The 21,744-nt window shown below is 34.2% G+C and overlaps 1 protein-coding gene and 1 long non-coding RNA gene across 2 annotated transcripts in view; one reads left to right on the plus strand and one right to left on the minus strand.

Moving 5' to 3' along the window:
- The first annotated feature begins 4,825 nt into the window (after positions 1–4,825).
- The window catches only part of LOC132703211 (uncharacterized), a 128,908-nt gene continuing 111,989 nt past the window's right edge, over positions 4,826–21,744 (plus strand). Inside the window, exons 1-5 of the mRNA XM_060672338.1 lie at positions 4,826–4,976; positions 7,009–7,166; positions 7,218–7,549; positions 7,611–7,789; positions 10,941–11,231. Of these exons, the coding sequence (XP_060528321.1) occupies positions 4,826–4,976; positions 7,009–7,166; positions 7,218–7,549; positions 7,611–7,789; positions 10,941–11,231 (1,111 nt within the window). The remainder of the gene's footprint in view (positions 4,977–7,008; positions 7,167–7,217; positions 7,550–7,610; positions 7,790–10,940; positions 11,232–21,744) is intronic.
- On the minus strand, positions 15,989–17,686 carry LOC132703857 (uncharacterized). The gene is made up of 5 exons (XR_009619176.1): positions 17,243–17,686; positions 16,998–17,190; positions 16,780–16,948; positions 16,525–16,726; positions 15,989–16,194 (listed from the first exon to the last, which is right to left on the minus strand). It is a non-coding gene; the product is annotated as an uncharacterized LOC132703857 (long non-coding RNA).

A 21,744-nucleotide genomic window follows, 5' to 3' on the forward strand; every position in this document is an offset into this window, starting at 1 on the left:
AGATTTTATATTGCTTTGTTAACGTTAACCGCTGGCATCTAATTTATTAAAAATCATCAGTAGCGTTCACAGATAAAAACAGCGGAGTCCTCGAGACAGTCTGAGAGTATTTCCATGCAAACTGTTGTTGGATATTAGCTAATACAGGATAACGATACGTTCTACCAATCAAAATCCTTAATAAATATTCCAAAATATTTAGAGCTCTTTAAGATATACAAAGAAAAAAGCAACCGATAAGTGCAAAACATGTAGTAGCCAATTTTTGCAAACTTTGCCAATTTACGCCTTTAATAATTCGTGTAGAGAGGGTTGCTTTTTATTATATGACGTCACTTTGATTTCAAATAACGAATTTTTTATATTATTTGTAATTCAGCAATGATCCCTAACCTAAACATATACAGTGATACTATGCCCTAGTTGTGTTGCATTCGAAGCTAGTTCAATTACATTATCAATTTGCTGAAGGATTCTATTTTTATTCAAAAATATTAGCTGTGATTGCTGATTACATCTTCGCGGCATCTTGCAAAAGTTTATAAAAAGTCCCAACAAATCAATGTCACTTTTGATGAATATATTCTGAAAGATATATAGCCAATTCCAGCCCTGATTGTTATAAAATAACGACTATATTTTCTTCCAGAATTTTATTGTCTCCGTCAGTGGGTTTAAATAAAAATAAAAAATAACGTGAGTCCAGAAAGGTAATGTGGCAACTAAATAATGGCATCTACATTTACGTTACCGCATCGTACAAAGATGGCGATAACAATTATTACAAAAAAGGATTACGTTCCCAACAGAAATTGTGAAAAATGTTTAAATGAACTGTCCAGACGAAATACACGGGATAAAATTTGCACGCATAAATAAATGTACCGCATTTATGGGTATGATTATTGAGTTAAATGTATTTTTCAATGCTGGAAGCTATAATTACCAATGAGTTATTTTTCAAATTAAAACATGCTCTTGGAGATACACAACATGGTTTTTTTAGGGGTAGGTCGGTTGCTACCAATCTCTCACTATATGTCCAGGATGTTTCTGAGGCGTTAGATAATAGGGTGCAGATAGATGCCGTGTACACCGACTTCTCAAAAGCTTTTGATAAGGTTCACCACCCAACAATGTTGATCAAATTAAAAAAATTCGGTGTACACGGTTGTCTTTATAAAATTCTTCAATCCTACATCAGTCCTCGGATTCAGTTTGTAGAATTGAATTCTGCAAAATCCCAAACGACCCGCATCACATCTGGAATTCCTCAAGGGTCCCATTTGGGACCATTGTTATTTTCACTGTTTATCACAGATGTCAGTAAATGTTTTCTCTTTGATAAATCAGCATCATACGCAGATGATCAGAAATCATACGCGCCCGTGAAAAGCCTTAACGACTGTCATAAGTTTCAAGAAGATCTTGATCGTTTTTATGAATACTGTGTAAAAAATCGTCTATTTTTAAATATTGATAAATGTTACTGTCTTAAGTTCAGCAGGCGGATAAATGATATAAACTTTGACTACACATTCAATGGTGTAAAAATAAAAAAAGTAGAGCAGATTAGGGATCTTGGAATAACTATAGATGTAAAATTAAGTTTTGATATCCACATTGAGAATATAGTAAAAAAAGCTTATAAAAATTTAGGTTTTATATTAAGAGTTAGCAAGGAATTTCAGGATCACAAATCGCTTATTATTCTATACAATTCCTACGTTCGATCTCACCTTGACTATGGCGGTGTGATATGGAGTCCTTAGTATCATAAATATATAGACAGAATCGAGAGAATACAAAAAAAGTTTGTTTTCCATTTAAATTTTAGATTTAACCGTAACTTACTAACTCATTCGTATGAAGCTAGTCTTAATTTCTACCATATACTGAAGTTATCTGTTAGAAGAATTATCTCCAGTGCTATATTTTTGCATAATATTATTAATAGTAGGATTGACTGTCCTTTACTGTTGGAAAAACTCTCCTTCAATGCCAGAGTCGTTATAACAAGAACTCCTTCATTTTTTTACCTGCCTAGATTTAATACAAACTTAGGTAACAATTCCCCAATATCTCTTTTACATAGACATTACAATAATTATTTTTCGCACATTGACATCTTTGCGTTATCACTTAATTCGTTTCGAAATCAAGCAATTAGGGTTTTTCTATAAATTTATTTTAATTTTTAATTTGTTTTCCTTATTTTTTCACATTTGTTTTTTGTAATTCACGCACTTAATATACAGTGTTAGTTTTGGTTTAGTTTGGTAAGTTTGATTGTTATTATTATTACTATTTTTTTATCTTCTGCTTATCGTAGATATAGGTAGGTACTTGCTTATAAGTTTTACTTTGTTAATTAAATAATGGTATAATTGTTAGTGTGTCCTTGTAAATTGTGAAGTTAGTTCTTCATGTTAGGGCACCTTTGTAATAAATAAATAAATAAACAAATTAAAACTTTCACAAGCATTCATCGCGTAAATTAGCAAAGTGTTTGCATTATTTTACACGATGACGGGAAGCCGTGGCGAAAATGATTTTTCCGCAATTACTTTTTGTTCAAACCCAGGTGTTCTTTCTAGCACAAATGCTTCAGTTTCAATTGGTGATGTCGCAAAACACAAAAGGTATATTGAAAAGTGCCGCAAGCCATAAATACTGAAGCAAGAATATTTCCGCTGTGCAAAAGAACAGCTTTAAGGCTTCTCTTAGACGAATCAATGAAAAGCTTCCACTCCTCACAATTGTAGTCAGTACTAAGTTTCTTCATTAAATTAGATTAGGATTAGATTCCAAATAGACCATATATATTCTGTCTCGCGCTCCCAGAAACATGAGATTTTAACGTCTTGTGCCAGTAAATTTTTATTTCGAAGTCTAGATCTAAGCTAAGTCTGTTACTAAGTCGTTAAGTTCTGATTGTCACAAGAACTGTGCTTGATAAGAAACACTCCATATATCTCCAACATCACTAAGGGTATATTCAGCTATTTCAGGTTCAGAAAAACTTGTGGTATTCTCAGCTGTTCGAACATCTGGGCCATGTGGCGTTGGAATAAATGAAGACTTCAGGTTCAGATAAACAATGATTTGCTGGCTCTCTCCATATCATAGGTAGTCCAAAAGGTAGGGATCGCCCGGTTCCATTATTCCAATGTCTCAAATCTTCTTCACATACGTCTGAAAGGTATGTGGTGTGGTTAATTACCAATTTTGGTATTGTTTTTTAAACGGGGGGTAATTTTACGTCTAAATTTCTTGACCACAAAAGAACCACAGACACGGCAAAAGGTATCTGGAATATTTTTACAGAATCCTTGTCGTTTGAAAAAGAAATTTAACTGTACCATACGATAACGGGCTATTTTCCCCGCTAATATTTTGTTAATTTATGCAAAAGTTATACCAGTGGAGTGGCAATTTAAATTTTTAGAATGTTATGCCATATTCCTATATTTAAAACAATAAATATGACATCTCAAAAATTAATTCAAAAATGTCTGTTTAGTTCAGTTGCTATACCTCCAAAAATAAAAAATGCCATATTACAAAATCTATGTTGGCCTGTGTTATGTATCAGATGCTGCAACTGAAGTATCGACACCAAAAATACTAAATACCATAGCATGTGTATCAAAGTATGATCAGCCTCCTTAACAATATCATCTAATTAAACTGTATGGTCTGTTCATAGATATAAGAAAGTGACCAATTGCTTTTGAATGGGTAAAATTGTGGTCCGTAATAGAAAATAATTTTATACCTACCTGTGTTTAATATTCTTTGGTGTGGTATACTACTTAGTTTAAGTTTATTAGTAATCATTCTTATTTCGTGTGTAATACAGCGTGTGTTGAATCGTGTGCGAATTATGCAAAATATGTGCGAGTCTGGTGTATCTCAGGAGATGCTCCCGCCCAAATGTAGAAAACACTATTCTATTGAGACTAAGGAAGTTATAAACAATGGCCACATTGACGAATTGTGAATTATCCCATTTCAGCGAGGAAAAAAATAAGCAATGCTGACATTTTCTCGAGTGTGGATGAAAGTGGTCAAATCTAGGGCATACAGTTTTAACGCTTCCACCTTACCACTGTATATTTAATCCCATTGAACATGTTTGGCACCAACTGAAATCTGCCATTCGTCGTAACAATGTTTTTTCCCGTGTTAACTCCAATGTCCTCAAAATTCTGTTAAACATATAGAAAAAGCAGAACAATCGTATATCTATATTGCAAATAATATAGAACAAATAATAATTAGAACAGGCGATGATAGCGATAGTGATACTGATATTTATAAGTAAGTAATTTAAGTAGGTAATAAAAATAATTTGTAATTTTATTTTATATTTAAACATACATAAATAAATAAATGTTGTTTAGTATCTTTCCTAACAAAACCCCAAATAATTAAATTGTAAGCAAAGTACGGACCTGTTCGGCCATATTTCATTCTTACAGCTTATCAGGTAGTCACTTTCTTATATCTATTAACAGACTTTACATTTAGAAATTTATAATGTCCGCATTTTAAATTTGAGTGTAGGCCCTATCAAAGCGATATAAAAATAAGAAAATAAAATACCTCGCAATTTGACCATTTGAGATAACGTGTGACCGATTATTGTTAAATAAAAATTACTCCCACTAATGCGTATCCCATTATCGTTAGGATGCGTAATTGATGGACGATCGCGATTTTATCGGTATTTCGACAAATATTCGCCGACCAGAAAACTCGATACGGAAAATAAGTCAAATTCTTCGCGACCTCCGGTATAACAACTGCAAAAATGCGTACGATGCTATCGGTTTGCTTTATTGTCGCAAGTACGTGCTTTGCATCTGAGGCCGTCGATGCTAGAAAAGATGTCGAGGATAAGTTGATTTTTTTGCGCAAATTTCTCGAACATTTGTCGGCTAAAACCGTCAACTACTTTTGCGACGACAGAGGTAAATAACGATTCTGCTGATGATTTCGATCACGTTACCATTTGATATGCAATCGCATTTTTGTCGGATCGCTTTTGAAAATTATTAAGCGAGTAACCCGACAAGAATTACTCTCAGCTGAATCGCGGGAAGTATCAACCTGCGGAAAAGATATGAGACATTGCTGCTCCTGGTTTATCCTAAATTATTTATAATTTGTGCTACATATTATTTATTATTTGTAAGGCATCAGAATTATAAATTGACATCAAATTCGTCCTCAAAGTGAGGTTAGATGAAAAATATTGATAAAAGGGGAAAGAATCATTTTCTTCTGGACAACCGTTTCTCAATGTGTTTCAGACAATTTTATTACCAACTTTTCTAAATCTTTTAAATTGTCCGCCTTTCAATTCATTTCTAAATCTAGTCGTTTCTTAGTTGCTATGGAAACAAGCCTTGTTTACTTGTTTATTTAATCAGTTGCGAAAATTTTTAACTTTTCTTAACTGGGTCTAAACGAAACCTAATACAGAACATGAACAATTTAAAACAATTACATACATAGGAGAACCTAGTGAAAAAGTTTTAAAACATTTGTCAAAATATGGTTTGAAAATAGCTTTTAGAACTAACAACACAATAGGAAAATTTTTAAAAAACAATAAATCGAAACGTCCAAAATCTCAAAAATCAGGTGTGTACAGGTTGAAATGCGGATCTTGTCCCAAAATTTATATTGGACAAACAGGTAGATCCTTCAAGAAACGCATTAACGAACATAAAAGAGCCTTTAAAAACAATAGTCTAGATTTTAATTATGCTACATACTTAAACACAGAAAAACACATTTTTGAAGACAATTTTGATATTTTAGGCATGAGGCATTCAAATGTATTGCTCAACGATCAATTAGATTTAAATACCTCTCCTTTATTGAACTTAAATTTTCACAACCACTCAGGTTTTATGGTCATTTTTTGGTATATATAGTAGCAGGAAGTTTCTAAATATTACATTATTAATTAAATATATAATCTTGTGAATCTGAACTTTTAGTTCTTACTTATTTTATTAAATGGATTTTCATCAAGTAAAAGCCACCTCAGTTCAATTTAAGAATTTTTTCTAGCTACTTATTAGCTACCTCGGAGTTTGGAAGAGATATTTGAATTGTTGAATTGTTTTGTTTTATCTTCGAATGATCTGTGATGTAATTATTTAAATTTAAGAAAAATTGTGTGGTTTGTAGTCAAGTTTGTTTAAATAACGAGCGAACAACTTTCTATATGAATGTTTTCGTTATGGGATGGAAATCCCAGATCAGGAAAGAAATCTCGTATCACTTTGTTTATCTAACGAAGTAACATATGATTACCGTTAAAAAAACAACGCCAAAAATTAAGTCAAGTGTGATATCCTATGAAATGAAAACTGAAATTAGTATAAAAAAAACAGTCAAAGGTTTGTTATTTACCGCAATTTATTCATAAAGAGTATTACGCCCAGTTTAATTAACTGCGAAACTGCGATGAACATTAAAAAATTTAGTTGAATGTCCAATATGTCACCAAAATTTGAAGGATACCAAAAAATGCAAAGAGCCTTAGCAAAACCTACCGAAAAATTGCATCTCTGATAAATTTCGATTGTCAGTGCCAGAAATTAATTAGTATAATGCTTTATAATTCCAGGATTTGGAAAATAATTAATTAAAAGTTATGAATTCATTTTGTGTTTCGTGGAATTACGTTTTGAATTATTAATTGCGTAAATCATCTACGGGAGAGTGATAAATGGAGGTACAGTTTTATAGTTCAATGGACAAAAACATTAAAATATTGTTAAACCCATTGCAATTAGTTTTCCTATTTACTTACTAATAAAACATCTATTGTAGTCGCAATTTGTTGTTAATTTTTACGTACTTTAGGGAACGGCATATGTGTTGAATCTGCTAAATTTTCAGAATGATATTGCAAATATCTATTATACCTATTATGATATTATGATTTTACCATGAAACCAACTAATCACGGACCTATTGTTTTAGAAAACGGTGTGACTGTACAAAAGGCTCTATCTGCAGATCAGTTCCAGACTAGATTTTTAACCAAGACCCAAATGTTCGATGTGGCTTCATTTAAAAAAGATCGCATCGCAATAATAACAGACTCGCGTTGCAAACAATGGGCAGATGTTTTGAAAACGGTGGCACTCATCAGCCAGGCGTTTTCCGAATCAACAGCCTTCTGGTTTTAGGGCAAACGTAAGAAACTGTACCACCGAATGTACACTTGGATGGTTTTTGGGAACCGCACCGCAATCGAAGCACTCGGAATAGCCTTCCCGTTTGACAGCAATGTTTACGTGGCGGAAGTCGACCGTTTCGAAGTTAACGTTTACAGACTCGTCAAAAACACCTTATTTTCGCAACGTCACACCCAGCAACACGTTGCCAGATGGTCCGTTCCTTATAAAAAGTTCATGTATTTGGATACCAAGAGGCCGAGAATGAACTTGATGGGTGAACCGCTCAGAGTGTCGTATTCTCTGGCGTACAACTCTACCCTCCATCATCTGATGGACTACAGGTCAGGAGTTCTCCACTTTCTTCGACACCGCGAAGAAGCCGTTTGGTGGTTATTGTTTTAGACAAGTCGAAGATTTCATTCCCAGGATGAATTACCGATTAATGAACCACATAACTTTTTACGTCAACGCGAAGCACCAGCCGATTTTTCGAAGCGGCTGGGGCTTCTTGAAGGAGAAAACTGGAGTTTATAGCACGGGAATGTTTGGAGATTTACAGCAGGGTAGGGCCGATATAGCCGGTAAGCATCCTTCTTTCTGGGAAACATAATTAAATGTATCTTTGGAAATACGACTTCTTTAAAAGATAGTTTAACGTAACTCTGAATTAGATACCTGTCGATTACTCTTTTGAAGTGTACTAGACGTTTATGGAAGACCAAAACATTTAGTAAAGTTTGCCGTTTTCTTCATATATATATATATATATATATATATATATATATATATATATATATATATATATATATATATATATATATATATATATATATATATATATATATATATATATATATATATATATATATATATATGTATATATAGTGTTCGAAGTGTTTTCGGAGCGCGAGCATTGAAGATGCCAAGTGAGATTTTGGCGAAACGTCTGCAGGATTCCAGTCGGATGCAGGATTCCAGTCGGAGTTCAACGAGCGAACGGATGATATCCCGGAATATAGTGTCATCATATATATATATATATATATATATATATATATATATATATATATATATATATATATATATATATATATATATATATATATATATATATATATATATATATATATATATATATATATATATATATGTCATTATTACTTCAAACTTTTTCTTCAAGGGTACCGTGTCGTATGCTTTTTCAAGATGTATAAATACTAAATGGGTAATTAAGTTGTGGGCTCTACGTTTTCCCGTTACTTGTCGCAAGACAAATATATTATCTATACAGGATCTTCCCGTTCGAAAACCGCTTTGTTCTTCTATTTCTTGGAAGTTGTCTTCTATTCTTCTTTTAAGTATTCGACCGTATAACCTCACCATTGAGCTAATAACTTTTTATCTCCTTTTTTATATATAGAACTAATAAATCCTAAATTCCAGTCCTTTAGGCTCTTTTAATTTCCATGCTTCCGATACTCTTGTACCGCCCATGAATCTACCTACTTCTTGGCATGTCTTCCCAGCGTTCATTTTTACTTCTTTCGACTAGTATTTTTGCTTCTTTATTTAGTTCTGCATATACTTCTCTATCTTAATCCCTTTTAGTTTTTAGCCAGTGGTGATATGCCTTCTTCTTCTCTTTAATTGCAACCTCCACTTGTTTTGTCCACCATTATGGGTTGTTCTGCTTTTTTCTTTTGCGGTCCAAGGCTTCTTCTGCTGTCTCATGTATATATCTTTTTATGTCGTTGTATACTTCTCTCGCTGTCTGTTCGCTTATTACTCGTTGTAGTTTGTTAGCTAAGCTTAGTTTGTATAAAAATTGTGTAGATTCATCTCGAAAACTGTCTAAGTTATATCTTCGTTCGACTTGTGTGTTATTATTTTTTCCTTCATTCTCTTCTTTTCTTCTGTTATTTACTACTAGTCTTGTTATTACTTAAGTGATTATCTGAGCCGTATTCCAAACCCCGATTACGTCCAGGTTATTTATTCTAGATTTTTGTTTCATAATTATGTAATCAATTATTGAGGAAAGCCCTCTAGTAGGTTGTACCCATGTGAACCTGTGGATGTTTTTAAACCGGTAATAATCTTCAACGACATTCCCTAGCAAAGGTCAATTAAGCATTGGAATTAGTTACTTGTTTACCATATCTGCCAAATGTTGTGTCGCCCTCCTTGCTGCCTGTGCGTGGATTTAGATCTCCCATAATAACTATTTCATTATCTTAATTGATGTTCATTAATGTATCGTTAAGTTTTCCATAAAATTCATCTTTATTTTGGGTGCCAGCATCTTCACTAGGGGCATATACTGCGAGGATGATAATGTAATGTCCATTTATTTGTAATTCTAACTTTAGTATTTGTTCATCTATTTCTTCCCATGTCTTAATATTTTTCACTAGTTTCTTGTGTACTACGATAGATACTTCTTTGTTAGCTCTAGCATATTCTTCCGCTCTACTGTAGAAGTGAATATAATCTCCTGCTATTTCGTTTCCTTTACCCTTTTTCTTTGTTTCTGTTAAATTGCAGGCATCCATTCCTTTCCCATGTAGTTCTTGGAAGATTTCTATGTATTTAGTCCTTAGACCTTGTATATTCCATGTACCGACCCGTAATGTCCTTTTTCTTTGCAATTTTCGTCGTTCTTTTTTCTGGGGGATAGGGAGCTGACCTATCGCCCCAACCCTCCTCCTTTATCCGGGCTTGGGCTGATGACTACTGATGAGCTACTCAATTTACCCACCAGCATTCCCAGGCGGAGTTGTCGTTTTCTTCAAAAGATTTGATATTTTCTCCAATCCATTTTCTGTATACTCGTAGTATAAATATGATAAGTATGATATAAATGAAACATTCATTAGAAGCTAGTTATGACGCGATTTAATGAACTATTAGTAGTAGACTAAGCCATGGAATCACCTACTTCAACATTGACACGGTGTTTTGAAACGCTTTGTATAGTCCATCAATATTTTCGAAAAGAGAAGTACTTTTTCATTTTGAAATCGCTTTTCTCTCCTTCACCTAAATCGACCAGGCGTGGTTATCGTTTTCGTTCACTAATTTTAACCGATTTAATTAATTTAATCAATTGATTTCCATAATTAATTGCTATTAAATGGTTCGACCTGAAAAACATCAAACCGATTTTCGCGTGAAATGTTACAGAAAATTGGGCACGCTTTTGCGATTTTTAAATACCCGTTTAAATTATTAAAATTATTCTAAACTTTGTAATGGAATTTACCAAAAAATTTGTTGCTAAATTGTTAAATATTTACTTTGTGGAAAACGAAACAAAATCTTGACCCAAAAAATATAAGTCCACTCAACAAATTTTTTCAAATAATAAATAATTTTTATTTTTGGAATAGCACGATAAATACTTTCAAATTGTACAAATGACATATTTTAGGTTATGGACCAATATTTAGTACGTTATACCGTAATAACTAAATAATATGTATTTTAAAAATAATTACTAATAGACAAATTTTAATTTTTAAAGTTGATAATAGTTTTATGTTATCTCAGATTTAGAAATATTTCAGTTGGATGTCACTTTCCGTTTCATCCTTAAAATTTCATACGCATATTTATTTTTCAAAAGTTAAAGTATCAAGCAGAAAAATCCCAGTCTGTTTTTGTTTTAACCATTACCAATTTGAGTTCCTATCATTTTCTGACAGTTCCCGAATCGTCCTGCACTTGTTGCAGGAAACAACGCTTTCGTGACTCACCCGAGGATAGACCACTTCACTTTCTTGCCGGCAGGAGCGACCACCGACGACTTTTTATACTGGATGTTTCGCGCTCCGCCCTTATCATACACCGACAACATTTGGATACTTCCGTTCCAAAAACTTGCTTGGTACTGCCTGTGCTCGCTTCTTGTATTGTTCCTTGCGGTATTGACTCTGCTGTCGAGAGCCGATGACGCATTATTCGGCAATCACATAACATTCTCTGACGTCGCGACGATTGTGATTGCGGCTCTCACCCAAAGAGGTGAGTTTACAAACAAATAGGGCGGATAGGACAAGCAGAACAAGAAGAGTCACTCTCCGTCAGCATCAGAATTAGTCCAGCATTTTCTTAAAATTAACTTCGACCCGACGATAATGTGCACAATCTGACAACGTTGCGGAAATACGTTCAATGGTGGCATTCAGTGGACGTAGCGAAGCGTTCCTGCTAGGTTGCGGTAGCGAGAGCGATGGGTAAAGTGTTGGATGCTTGAGCTTACAAAACCGTAGCCACCGTAGCAACACATTGTGGCGTAGACGCCATTTGTGGTAGCAGGTTTATTTTGTGCTAGGCAGCGGTAGCAAAACGATCTGTCATGGCAGAATTTGAAAGTGGTGAATTTGATCAAGGTGTACTGGACAGTGATGGTAAGTATGAATTTCCAGTATAATAAATATATACTCAGATCGTATATATAATCTTTTTTAAAAGAAAATTACACTCACATGAAATAGATATGCAATTTTGCACACTGTATTTCACTAAACCGAAGAAATATTGGATAGGAAATGGACAAACCTGAAAAAAACCTACGCAGAGAATATATTGAAAATTGAAATATTATCACCAGTTTGATGAAATGACAAAACAGTTAATTTTTAACAATTTTTTTTATTGGTATAATTTAAAAAATTAAAGGCTTATAACATGTTTTCATTTTAAAAGTCAAAGAGTGGAATGTTTTATCTATGAGTAGGCTGGCAAATATCGAGGAAGCTCGAGTACAAGAAATTAAACTCCTTCGAAACGCCATTGAAAGAAGCAACGAAACCCAGGAATAAAGAATAAAATTTTGCACCAATTATGTGAATTATAAAAAAGAGCAATATTCAAAAATATGTTTTATTTCTTATAAAAGCAAATTTGATGTTTGCTTTCTCTTATCACTTCCACCCTCATCTGCAATATCCACTTCCAGGTGTGGTAGCTCCCCTTCTAGCACCTCTTCTAAACATATTATCGAATGTCTCGCTGCTCCAAAACGTGCCAGATGTTTTGATAAATTGTAAAATAGACTTCTTTTAATAAGTTTACAAATGTAGGCCTCGAAAATATTGTAGGAATAAGTTCCCTTCATAAGTCCTTTAGTCTTTTCGTAACACTTCTGATTTTTTAGTATTGGACACCTACCACTTTCATCGTCCTCAAATATTCGAATTGGTTCTGCTAATTCCAAAACCATTTGACCAACCATATTTATATTTATATATTTTGTGTTGAATTAAAATATCCATATCGTCCGTTTCTACAATTTTTGATGTAGTTGGTACTAGAATACAAAGACGTTGCCACTTTATCAACACTCGTTAGATCGGAAGCACTACACACAAACACCCAATAAGATATATCTTTGAAAAAATCTAAATCAACAACTCCCAGGTGCTAGAAGAGCAGAAATTGCAGATGAGGGTGGAAATGATATATGCTTTTATAACGAATAAAATGTTTTTGAATGATTGCCCTTTTGTTATAATTCACATAATTAGTTCAAAATTTTATTACTTTCCTCCTGCTTCTTCCAATGGCGTTTCGTAATGTCTTGCACTCGAGCTTCCTCGGTATTTGCCAGCCTTGTTCGTAAATAAAACATTCCACTCTTTAAGTTCCCAGTCTTGGGACTTCTAAAATGAGAGGCTTTAATTTTTTTAATTAAACCAATAAGAAAAATTGAAATTGAAACTTAAAATACGGGGTGGATACAGGTGTTTCTCTGATTGGAGTGATCACTGGGATAGAGGGGTGGATCTTTCTTATTTTCCTTATAACAGGAACTGCTGTCGACGTTATTAGTTGAAGGAGGTTAACTGTTTTGTCCTCCCTATATATTTCATCAAACTGGTGACAATATTCCCAGTAAATTCTACCCCTTAAAGTTTTCCGTATGTTGTCTTTGATACCTGTGTAGGTGTATTCTCAGTTTTCTCGATTTTCTATCCAATATTTCTTCGGTTTAGTGAAAATAAAACCTGTAAATAACTTAAAATTGCGAATCTATTTCATGTGAGTGCAACTTGCGCTTAAAAAAGATTGGCGTTTGTTTGAAAAACCATACCTTGATACGTTCTTACTATATATACTGGAAATTCGTTCTCACTCGCGGTCACTGTCCAATACACCTTGATCAAATTCTGCCATGACAGATCGTTTTGCTACCGCTACCTAGCACACAATATATCCGAGTAGTGAATAAGTATAATATAGGCTTCCCCCACTCCTCTCCCTTTTGTGGGCGTATCCTCCTTCCCCACGACTCTCTAGCTCCTCCGCCTTTACCCATAATCCCTTGAAACTGGTCCCCATTGGATAAGCAACCAGAAATGCGGTTTAATCAATCTCCCCACCTCTAGTTTGCGATGGCGGCGAAGCCAATCAGAGCCCAGATATTTTCCCACCCCTAAGAAAAGCAATGGCGTCAATGAGACTTGATCATATTGTTCGCGTGACCATCTGCACCCTCTAGCGGTTCGAATGTAAACTAGTGTCCCCTCTTGGAATAAGATTTTCTTTAATAAGGTAACCCCACCTAGTGAATATTGACCAAAACATTTATTTTAAAAACATATAATTCTGCGAATGTGTACCCACGCGGGTACAAACTGTACTTTTATTGCGCACAAAGGACAGGGGAAATAAAGACGAAAAGTGTTGGATTTCTTTTCTCGGAACTGGAAGCTGGCAGGCACCACCAATAATATCTGCAAAACAAAAAGCTGGTTAAAATTTTCATTAATAAAGTAGGATATTAGAAACCATATACCTTTTTAATTTACTAAGCAATCTACCGTGCGTTAACTTCATACATATTTCCGCATGCTTCTGTTTTAAGGTATCGTGAAATATTTGACTATTTATCTGGGAAAAGTTCATATGTCGAAAATATTATGTGTATGTGGCCGTGGTAGGCTTTCTTTACTATTATAATTTTATTTTTATTATTTAATATTTACAAAATTAATTTATCTATCTTATTGATGATTTTGATTTTCTTTGCTATTTTTATTATTTGTTTTTATTATTTAATATTTTCAAAATTAATTTAATTTATCTATCTTATTGATGATTTTAAGATATCGCAGTCAACTTTACTATTTCATCAATTTCTTTTATTTATTGCTGATCTTTGAGGATAGTGTACATACTTTTTTTCGTAACTTATCTGTATCTAGCCTTTAATTTCCTATCAAGCCATAAAGCAAACTCGAAAGGCATCTTAACTAAAAAGTCATATACTTTAAAGCTGCTGCGACTACTACATGAAAGTGTGTTTCTGTGAAATCTCAACAATAATGAAATCTGGACGCTTATATTAAATACTGTAATACTCTTCTCTGCTAACGCTCTAGGAGACGCTATTTGAACCCTGTTCAAAGAAAAACTTCTACAGCCCAAATAACCCCTCTGAACCACACTTAAGCGCATCACTCTTTCACTGTCTTGCAGCCTTCAGATTAATATTCCGTACTAACTACGTATGCCATACACGAAACGTTCTCTTTTCTAATTTTTTTCTATGCGCTACATTAACGAACAGGATCTAAACTTTTCTGTCTGTGTATTTTGTTAGCCACCTTAAAAAAATTAAAAAAAAGGTATGCGAACCTAGAGGATATTTTCCATATTTTTCACAAATGGTGACAACAATTAATGCAAGTATTATTTTTAATAATAATCCATCTTTCGCTATGACACGAAAACATCGACTTTTTAATTCTAACTTTTCTCATAGAGCTTCCCTTTAGTCTCTATCTGTTCTTTAACTAAATCCCCACCTTTTTGAAAAACCAACCTCTAAAAATAGTTAATTTTCTCTAATTTAAATTTGTACGTTTTCCGCAATATGTGTGAATATTTTCGCTAGAGCATTTAGTTACTTAGTACATGTCCTAATCAATATTTTAAAAATATAATTCTAATGATACGTGTTTACGATTTGAAGATAACGAAACATTCCCCAGTTTCATAAATGAGAGCTCACTGCCAAACTACCAAACATCACAGTACAAACTACCGTACTACGCCCCCTGGACAAAATCAGGTCAGTCAGCGTCATTAATTCTACCTGCGTTAACGAATAGCGTATTGTTAATTATGGTTTAATACGCAGAAAATTTAAGTAACAAATAATTGCAATGAAACTCACTAACATCATAAATTATTAAAAAAAAAATTAGAACAGTTGGAATTTACTGGAGTAACCAATTTGGCACTAAAAATGGAAATTTTCGATACTCTACTAGGTGCCTACAATAAATTTTACTATTATTTTTTAATGCAGAGACACAACGATTTTCTAGTTCTGAATTTGATCAGGGGTATATGACCATAGTTTACGCCGACTCTAAAAGGCATGCAGTCTATTGTTTTTGAACGCCCCATTTTGTGTATTATGTTCAAAACAGAGACTCTCTGGGCTTACGACTACAGCTACCAGCTACTACTTTCAATAATATTAACACAAAAAAAGTAGGTGGCATTTCTATAATACGTGCAAAGTTTATGTGAAACTGACTGGAAGACAGAGTAATGCACCAATATGTTACTAAACATATTTCGATAGAATTCCGTAAGAGCTTACCTCCAAGTTTCCTCATTTAGTCAGTCAAAGCATCAAATGGGAAATTCCAATCCAACATAGGTAGTGGTGGAAATATATCAATCGCCTACGTTACTGATGGTACCCGACTGAAGCTTCTGCGTCTTCTTTACCCCACATGCCTACTTAAAAGATACTGGTCTAAGTCTCAATATTCCTGTTAAAAAAAGAGAGGTTCTATATTGCCATAACTATGTGTTTTCAAAATTTTACCTGAATGGTTCGTGATTCCTTATATATGCAGTGTTGGCAGCAATGTGGCGACGACTACGCTGAAACTTTCCATATCTCGTGTCCCCATGACTGGTCTGTTTCATATATCAAACCTCACCTCGCACGGGTTTGAACCTCCTTTAAAAAAAAAAAAACAGGCAAGACTTATACTTATATCAAAGTAATACGATGAACTTATATTTTATGCCAAAACTTATTTCATCACCTCCAAAGGGGAGTAGGGGTTTCTAAAGTATGGTAGGTACATCTCTTTCATTTTTTAATTAAAAAAGTGACACAATTACGCGACGTAACTCGATCCGGATCGTTAACGCGTCTCAAGATGGGGGTTTAGAGATGCTGAGGTCATTAAATTGATTCACTATTACCAGTACACACTGAAACCCCTTATTTCCAAAATAAAAAAATTGTTAACTGTTAACACAACAAAAAAAACTATTTTCTCACCAATTATATTTCTGGGTCGTTTTCAGAATTTGTCCAACGTAGAATCCCAAGAGGATAGGGCCGCAATTTCGAAAAATGTTCATGTCTCCCCACTATGCATTTGTACAAGAAGCAGGGCCGGATTAACAGCAATTATATTCTTGTCAGTCAACATACAGCCGCCGATTGAATTCTCGGATTCTGCTTTACTAGTTGCCATGGTCTGTCAAATATGTTACTTAAAAATTGTATATTTTTTTTTTACAAATAATATACCTTTCCTAAAATAATTCCGCCTTTGTCAAGTGGGACACGGGCACGTCTGTCCGCTTTGAAAAGCGCAGGCGTATGTATCTTCCAAAATGATCCAAGCAGGCCCGGATTGCCAGCAAATACACAACTCCCCGATTCAATTCTGAGATGTTGCTTCACGAGTTACCATGATCTGTCAAATATTTTAATTAAAAAAAATCTATTATTTAGCAACAATATACCTTTTTAAAATAATTTCGTCTTTTTTCAAGTTCAACAGGACACGTGTGTTCGTTTCAGTTGGACAAGGGCACGTCTGTCCGCTTTGAAAAGCGCGGCGTATGTATCTTCCAAAATGATCCAAATTGTTAACCTTTTTTTGATTCCTCGTTCCCCGATTCAATTCTGAGATGTTGCTTCACGAGTTACCATGATCTGTCAAATATTTTAATTAAAAAAAAAAATCTATTATTTAGCAACAATATACCTTTTTAAAAATAATTTCGTCTTTTTTCAAGTTCAACAGGACACGTGTGTTCGTTTCGAAAGGTTTCGTAGTCTGTAGCTCTGTCGAATTCTCCAAAATTCGTTAAACCTTCAGATATTTTCAAAATTTGTCCAACGCAGACTTCCACTCACGCAGTTTCGAAAACTTTCTGGTCTCCCCGCCATGCATTTGTACACGAAGCCGTTCTGGACTATCAGCAAACAGCACATCCGTCATTTTTCTTCTCGGATTCCGCTTGACGAGTTACATCGATCTGTCAAATATTTAATGTAAAACAATCTTATCTATTACTTTTACCCAATATTAAGTACCTATTCAAAATTAGTAGCGCCTTTTCGAGTTCGAAAGGTTTCGTAGCCTATAGCCCTGCCGAAATGGCATTGCATTTGTACACGAAGCAGGGTCGGATTGTAAGCAAACAGCACCCCGGTCACTTTTCTTCTCGGATTCTGCTTGACGAGTTACATCGATCTGTGGAATATTTAGCGTAAAAAAAAATTATCTATTACTTTTACCAAAAATGAAGTACCTATTCAAAATTAGTAGCGCCTTTTCGAGTTCGAAAGGTTTCGTAGCCTATAGCCCTGCCGAAATGGCATTGCATTTGTACACGAAGCAGGGTCGGATTGTAAGCAAACAGCACCACCGGTCACTTTTCTTCTCGGATTCTGCTTGACGAGTTACATCGATCTGTGGAATATTTAGCGAAAAAAAAAATTATCTATTACTTTTACCAAAAATGAAGTACCTTTTTTCTTTAAAACAGTTCGTCCTTTTCGAGTTTGAAAGGTTTCGTAGCCTATAGCCCTGCCGAAATGTCATTGCATTTGTACACGAAGCAGGGTCGGATTGTCAGCAAACACCACAAGCGTCACTTTTCTTTTCGGTTTCCGCTTGACGAATTACATCGATCGGTCAAATATTTAATATAAAAAATATCTATTTTACCAAAAATACGTACTCTTCTAAGATAAATTAGCTCTTTTCGAGTTTAAGAGGACACGTATGTCAACTGTAGGATGTTTTATTATTATATTTTCCAGTGTCTATAAATTAATAAACAACAGAAGCTTCCGAATACAAAAATTTCAACATGAGTTTTTTTTCTTGAAATTTAAAAGTTCTAACCCCTAAAACCATATTTTAATACGCTGGCGGACGTATAACAATCCCCAAAAATTACCATATTTAAATTGTTACTATTGATATATTTCTATTCCGAACTTAACTCAATACATGCAAAAAAAAACTAGCGAATGTTATTTATTATCTCCGATGGGTGGATGATTGAGAAACGTTTAAATAAATCTACCTTTCTGTCTCTCTTTTTCTATATAGGTCACTCATTCTCTCTATCTGTTACTTTCCACAATCCGAATTTACACTTGGCCCCCCAAAAATCTTGTAAAATTTTATCTGCTTAACTTCTTCGCGTTGTTCATATGGCTGAATTTTTTGGGAGATATATCGTGCGTTATTTCTATTAAAATTCTGTTTCCTTTTTACCTACTTCAAAAACGTAAGCGAGCATTTTTGGTTGTTTTATTAAACAAAAATTGATACTAACCAAGATCCGTATCTCCGACCTCAGCTTCCTTTGATCACTCCCCAATTTTTTTTAATTAAGTATAGAAACCTCGTCGAACATATACATAATACTAGGTCAAAATGTTACGCGGTTACTCATTAAAGTCGCAATTCCGAAAGCTTCTTACCTATCTTTTTCCAGTCTTTTTTGTTTTATTTATCCGTATATGAAACACACATTGAACACAAAACTTAAACTCGTTGGCGATATTGCATTAAGCAACAAACGCGTATAACAGAAACGAACCCTTAACACAAACGCTTCTTTAAACTTCGACTGACACGTGAAACAACCCGCATTCCTACGAAAGGCAGGTAAACCAAGCAGGTCAAATTTTAAGCTACCCTCCAGTGTCGTCGTAGGTTGGGGCATAGTAAATAGCGAATACAACAAAGCGGTAATTTATAATAATTTAATTTGCATTTTATTTAACTTAAGTTGTTTTGTAGAAAATGAGACATTTCTACAATTAATCAATATACTACGAGTACTTTTCCGCTTAATTACTATTTTTGAGAAACAAAAGGAAACGTTAGATTCCATTCAAACTTTTTCGGTTTTCATGATATCTCGCGTTTATTTAGAAGCTAATGGCCTGTGGCCTTAACCAGACGTTTCCAAAGCCTGGTTTGATATTATGTATATAAATCTTAACAAACACGAAAAATAGAGTTATATTGCCACCGAAAATCTGAATTTATGTTTAAAAATGTAACTTCCCGTATTTAAACTATTGCCTGCATTGGCGCCTATATTTTATAGTTTTTTTTTTGTATCCTATTTTTTTTTGTTTTGCTTGCAAATGTGTGTCCATTTTTCGGGTACTGAATTTTTTTTTCTCAAATTATTACAAATTACTCAAAACGGAGTTAAAAAGAGACGAGGAGAAAAGGGTAGAACCCTTATTTCTCCGACACTGACCTCCGATGTTTATAAAAATTGACCCCTTGACACCCTCCCCGTGAATATTTTACAAAGGATTTTTAAAATTTAACTTCCAAATAACGCATACTCTCGCCTAGTGTCACAGTTTTGGGCCCCATTTTGCTATGGTTAGACAGGTTTATTCTTGTACATTGTCGGGACAAAAGAAGCATCTCCTTCATCCAAATTGACTTTTTCATACCTAATATAACAGCTGCCGGGCATCATCTCGCCTTAATTGTTTCTATTGAATTAATTTTAGTTACAAAAAATTAGATGATCGTCAAAATTGGCATAAAAAGATAATCAAGATTTAATTAAAACAAGAATATGCACAAAAGAAAAGAGATAAACTCCGACACGGGAAACAAGGAAATATCGCTGAAACGGCAATTGATCTAGCGCGCGCCTTTTTTAAAAATAATAATTTTTCAAAAGAATTCTAGGCTAAGCTAAATACCTGGTGCAACAAAATATTGAAGGATCTTCATGATCCTACCTGTGAGCGAGTAGAAAATTATTTGCAAAGAGGATAAAGGTATATCTTAATATAAATAGTTTCACTATTGATAATATGTCCCCTTTTAAAATGGCGCATTATTTGATACGTACTTTTTTCTTGTCAGAGCTTGTCTAAAAAAAAAAAATCGGGATGGATGGAGGTTCTCCGTCAGGTTTTTTTCCTGTCGAAACAAGTATGTGCGGCGTTCGCTTTGGATCTGGGGGAATGGGTGGGGTTATACATATATAAGCTATAAGAAATTTTAATTTTTTATTCAGTTTCCACTCATACAATTTCGTGATAAGTGCAGAGTGAGAAAAATGTCCGAAGTCGAAAATTATCCAACGCAAGCATTGGATTCGTGGGGAAGATTTGTGGTCAATGCGGAAATAATCCGCGAACAAAAATACATTTACGAGGCAGCAATTACGCTGCCGGAATTCGGACTAGAAATTACCTCAGGTCTTAGCCCAGCAAGAATCTTCGCTCCGGCAGTGAAAGTGAGCTTTATCCCCTACGTTTTGGCGGAGAAAAGAAGCATTTCGTTCGACGAGATAGACTTCACAGAATTAATACAACAGCTTCCATTGTTATTGTTAGCAGGCCCGACTGGTAAAGTTATGTATTTAACCTGCTTCAAACTCAGCTGTCTACAATGTGATGGTGAAGTCTTGGTCAAGATTGAAAATAGCGAGGGTATACTCTATATTTCGAAAGACTGGGTACAGAAATTAATTACCATAAGCAAATTGGTATTTAAAAGAATACGAGTACTGTCTCGTTTGAACTTTTACGAGTACTACGATAGAATATTGTATTTGACTATACATGAAAATTTACTGGAAGACGCCAAAATCTTTCCGCATATAGAATATTTATGTTCTACAGAAGAGAGTGAGCAGAGCTACTGCATGGAGGACTACATGCGTTTTGGAAAAATGCAGATAAAACAAGATATCAACAAAAGGATAGCATGGGACATACCTGTGTTTTAATAGAAATTTACCTGTAAACTAATAATAATAAATGTATTTTTAAAATTCAGTGTGTGTGTATGTTTTATCCTTACCCCCATAAAAAAAAGTAAAAAAAAACAAGTAATTGCGTAAAATAACTTTATTAAAGAAAAAAAAAATAACAACAAAATATATTCAAACAAAACATGGTACCACCGGAATGAAACCATCAGAAATTACCCCAACAACGGAGATTCTCGCATATAATTTACCAAAAAAAAATTGCAGTGCAAAAGTCAAAGTTCAAAGCTGGCGATGCAGTGAGCATAAGTCGCACAAAATCGGTTTTTGACAAAAGCTATGAAATTAATTGGACACCCCGAAAATTTCAAGATTGTTAAAGTAAGTGGTTCCTTCCCTCTTACGTATATTTTGGAAGATGTGGAGGGGCGTTAAATCAAAGCTTCGTTTTATGAAGTCGAATTACAAAAACCGTACTACCAAATAGTCG

The sequence above is a fragment of the Cylas formicarius genome, unplaced genomic scaffold (assembly GCF_029955315.1).
Source record: "Cylas formicarius isolate icCylForm1 unplaced genomic scaffold, icCylForm1.1 PGA_scaffold_6__28_contigs__length_40554024, whole genome shotgun sequence".
Taxonomy (NCBI): domain Eukaryota; kingdom Metazoa; phylum Arthropoda; class Insecta; order Coleoptera; family Brentidae; genus Cylas; species Cylas formicarius.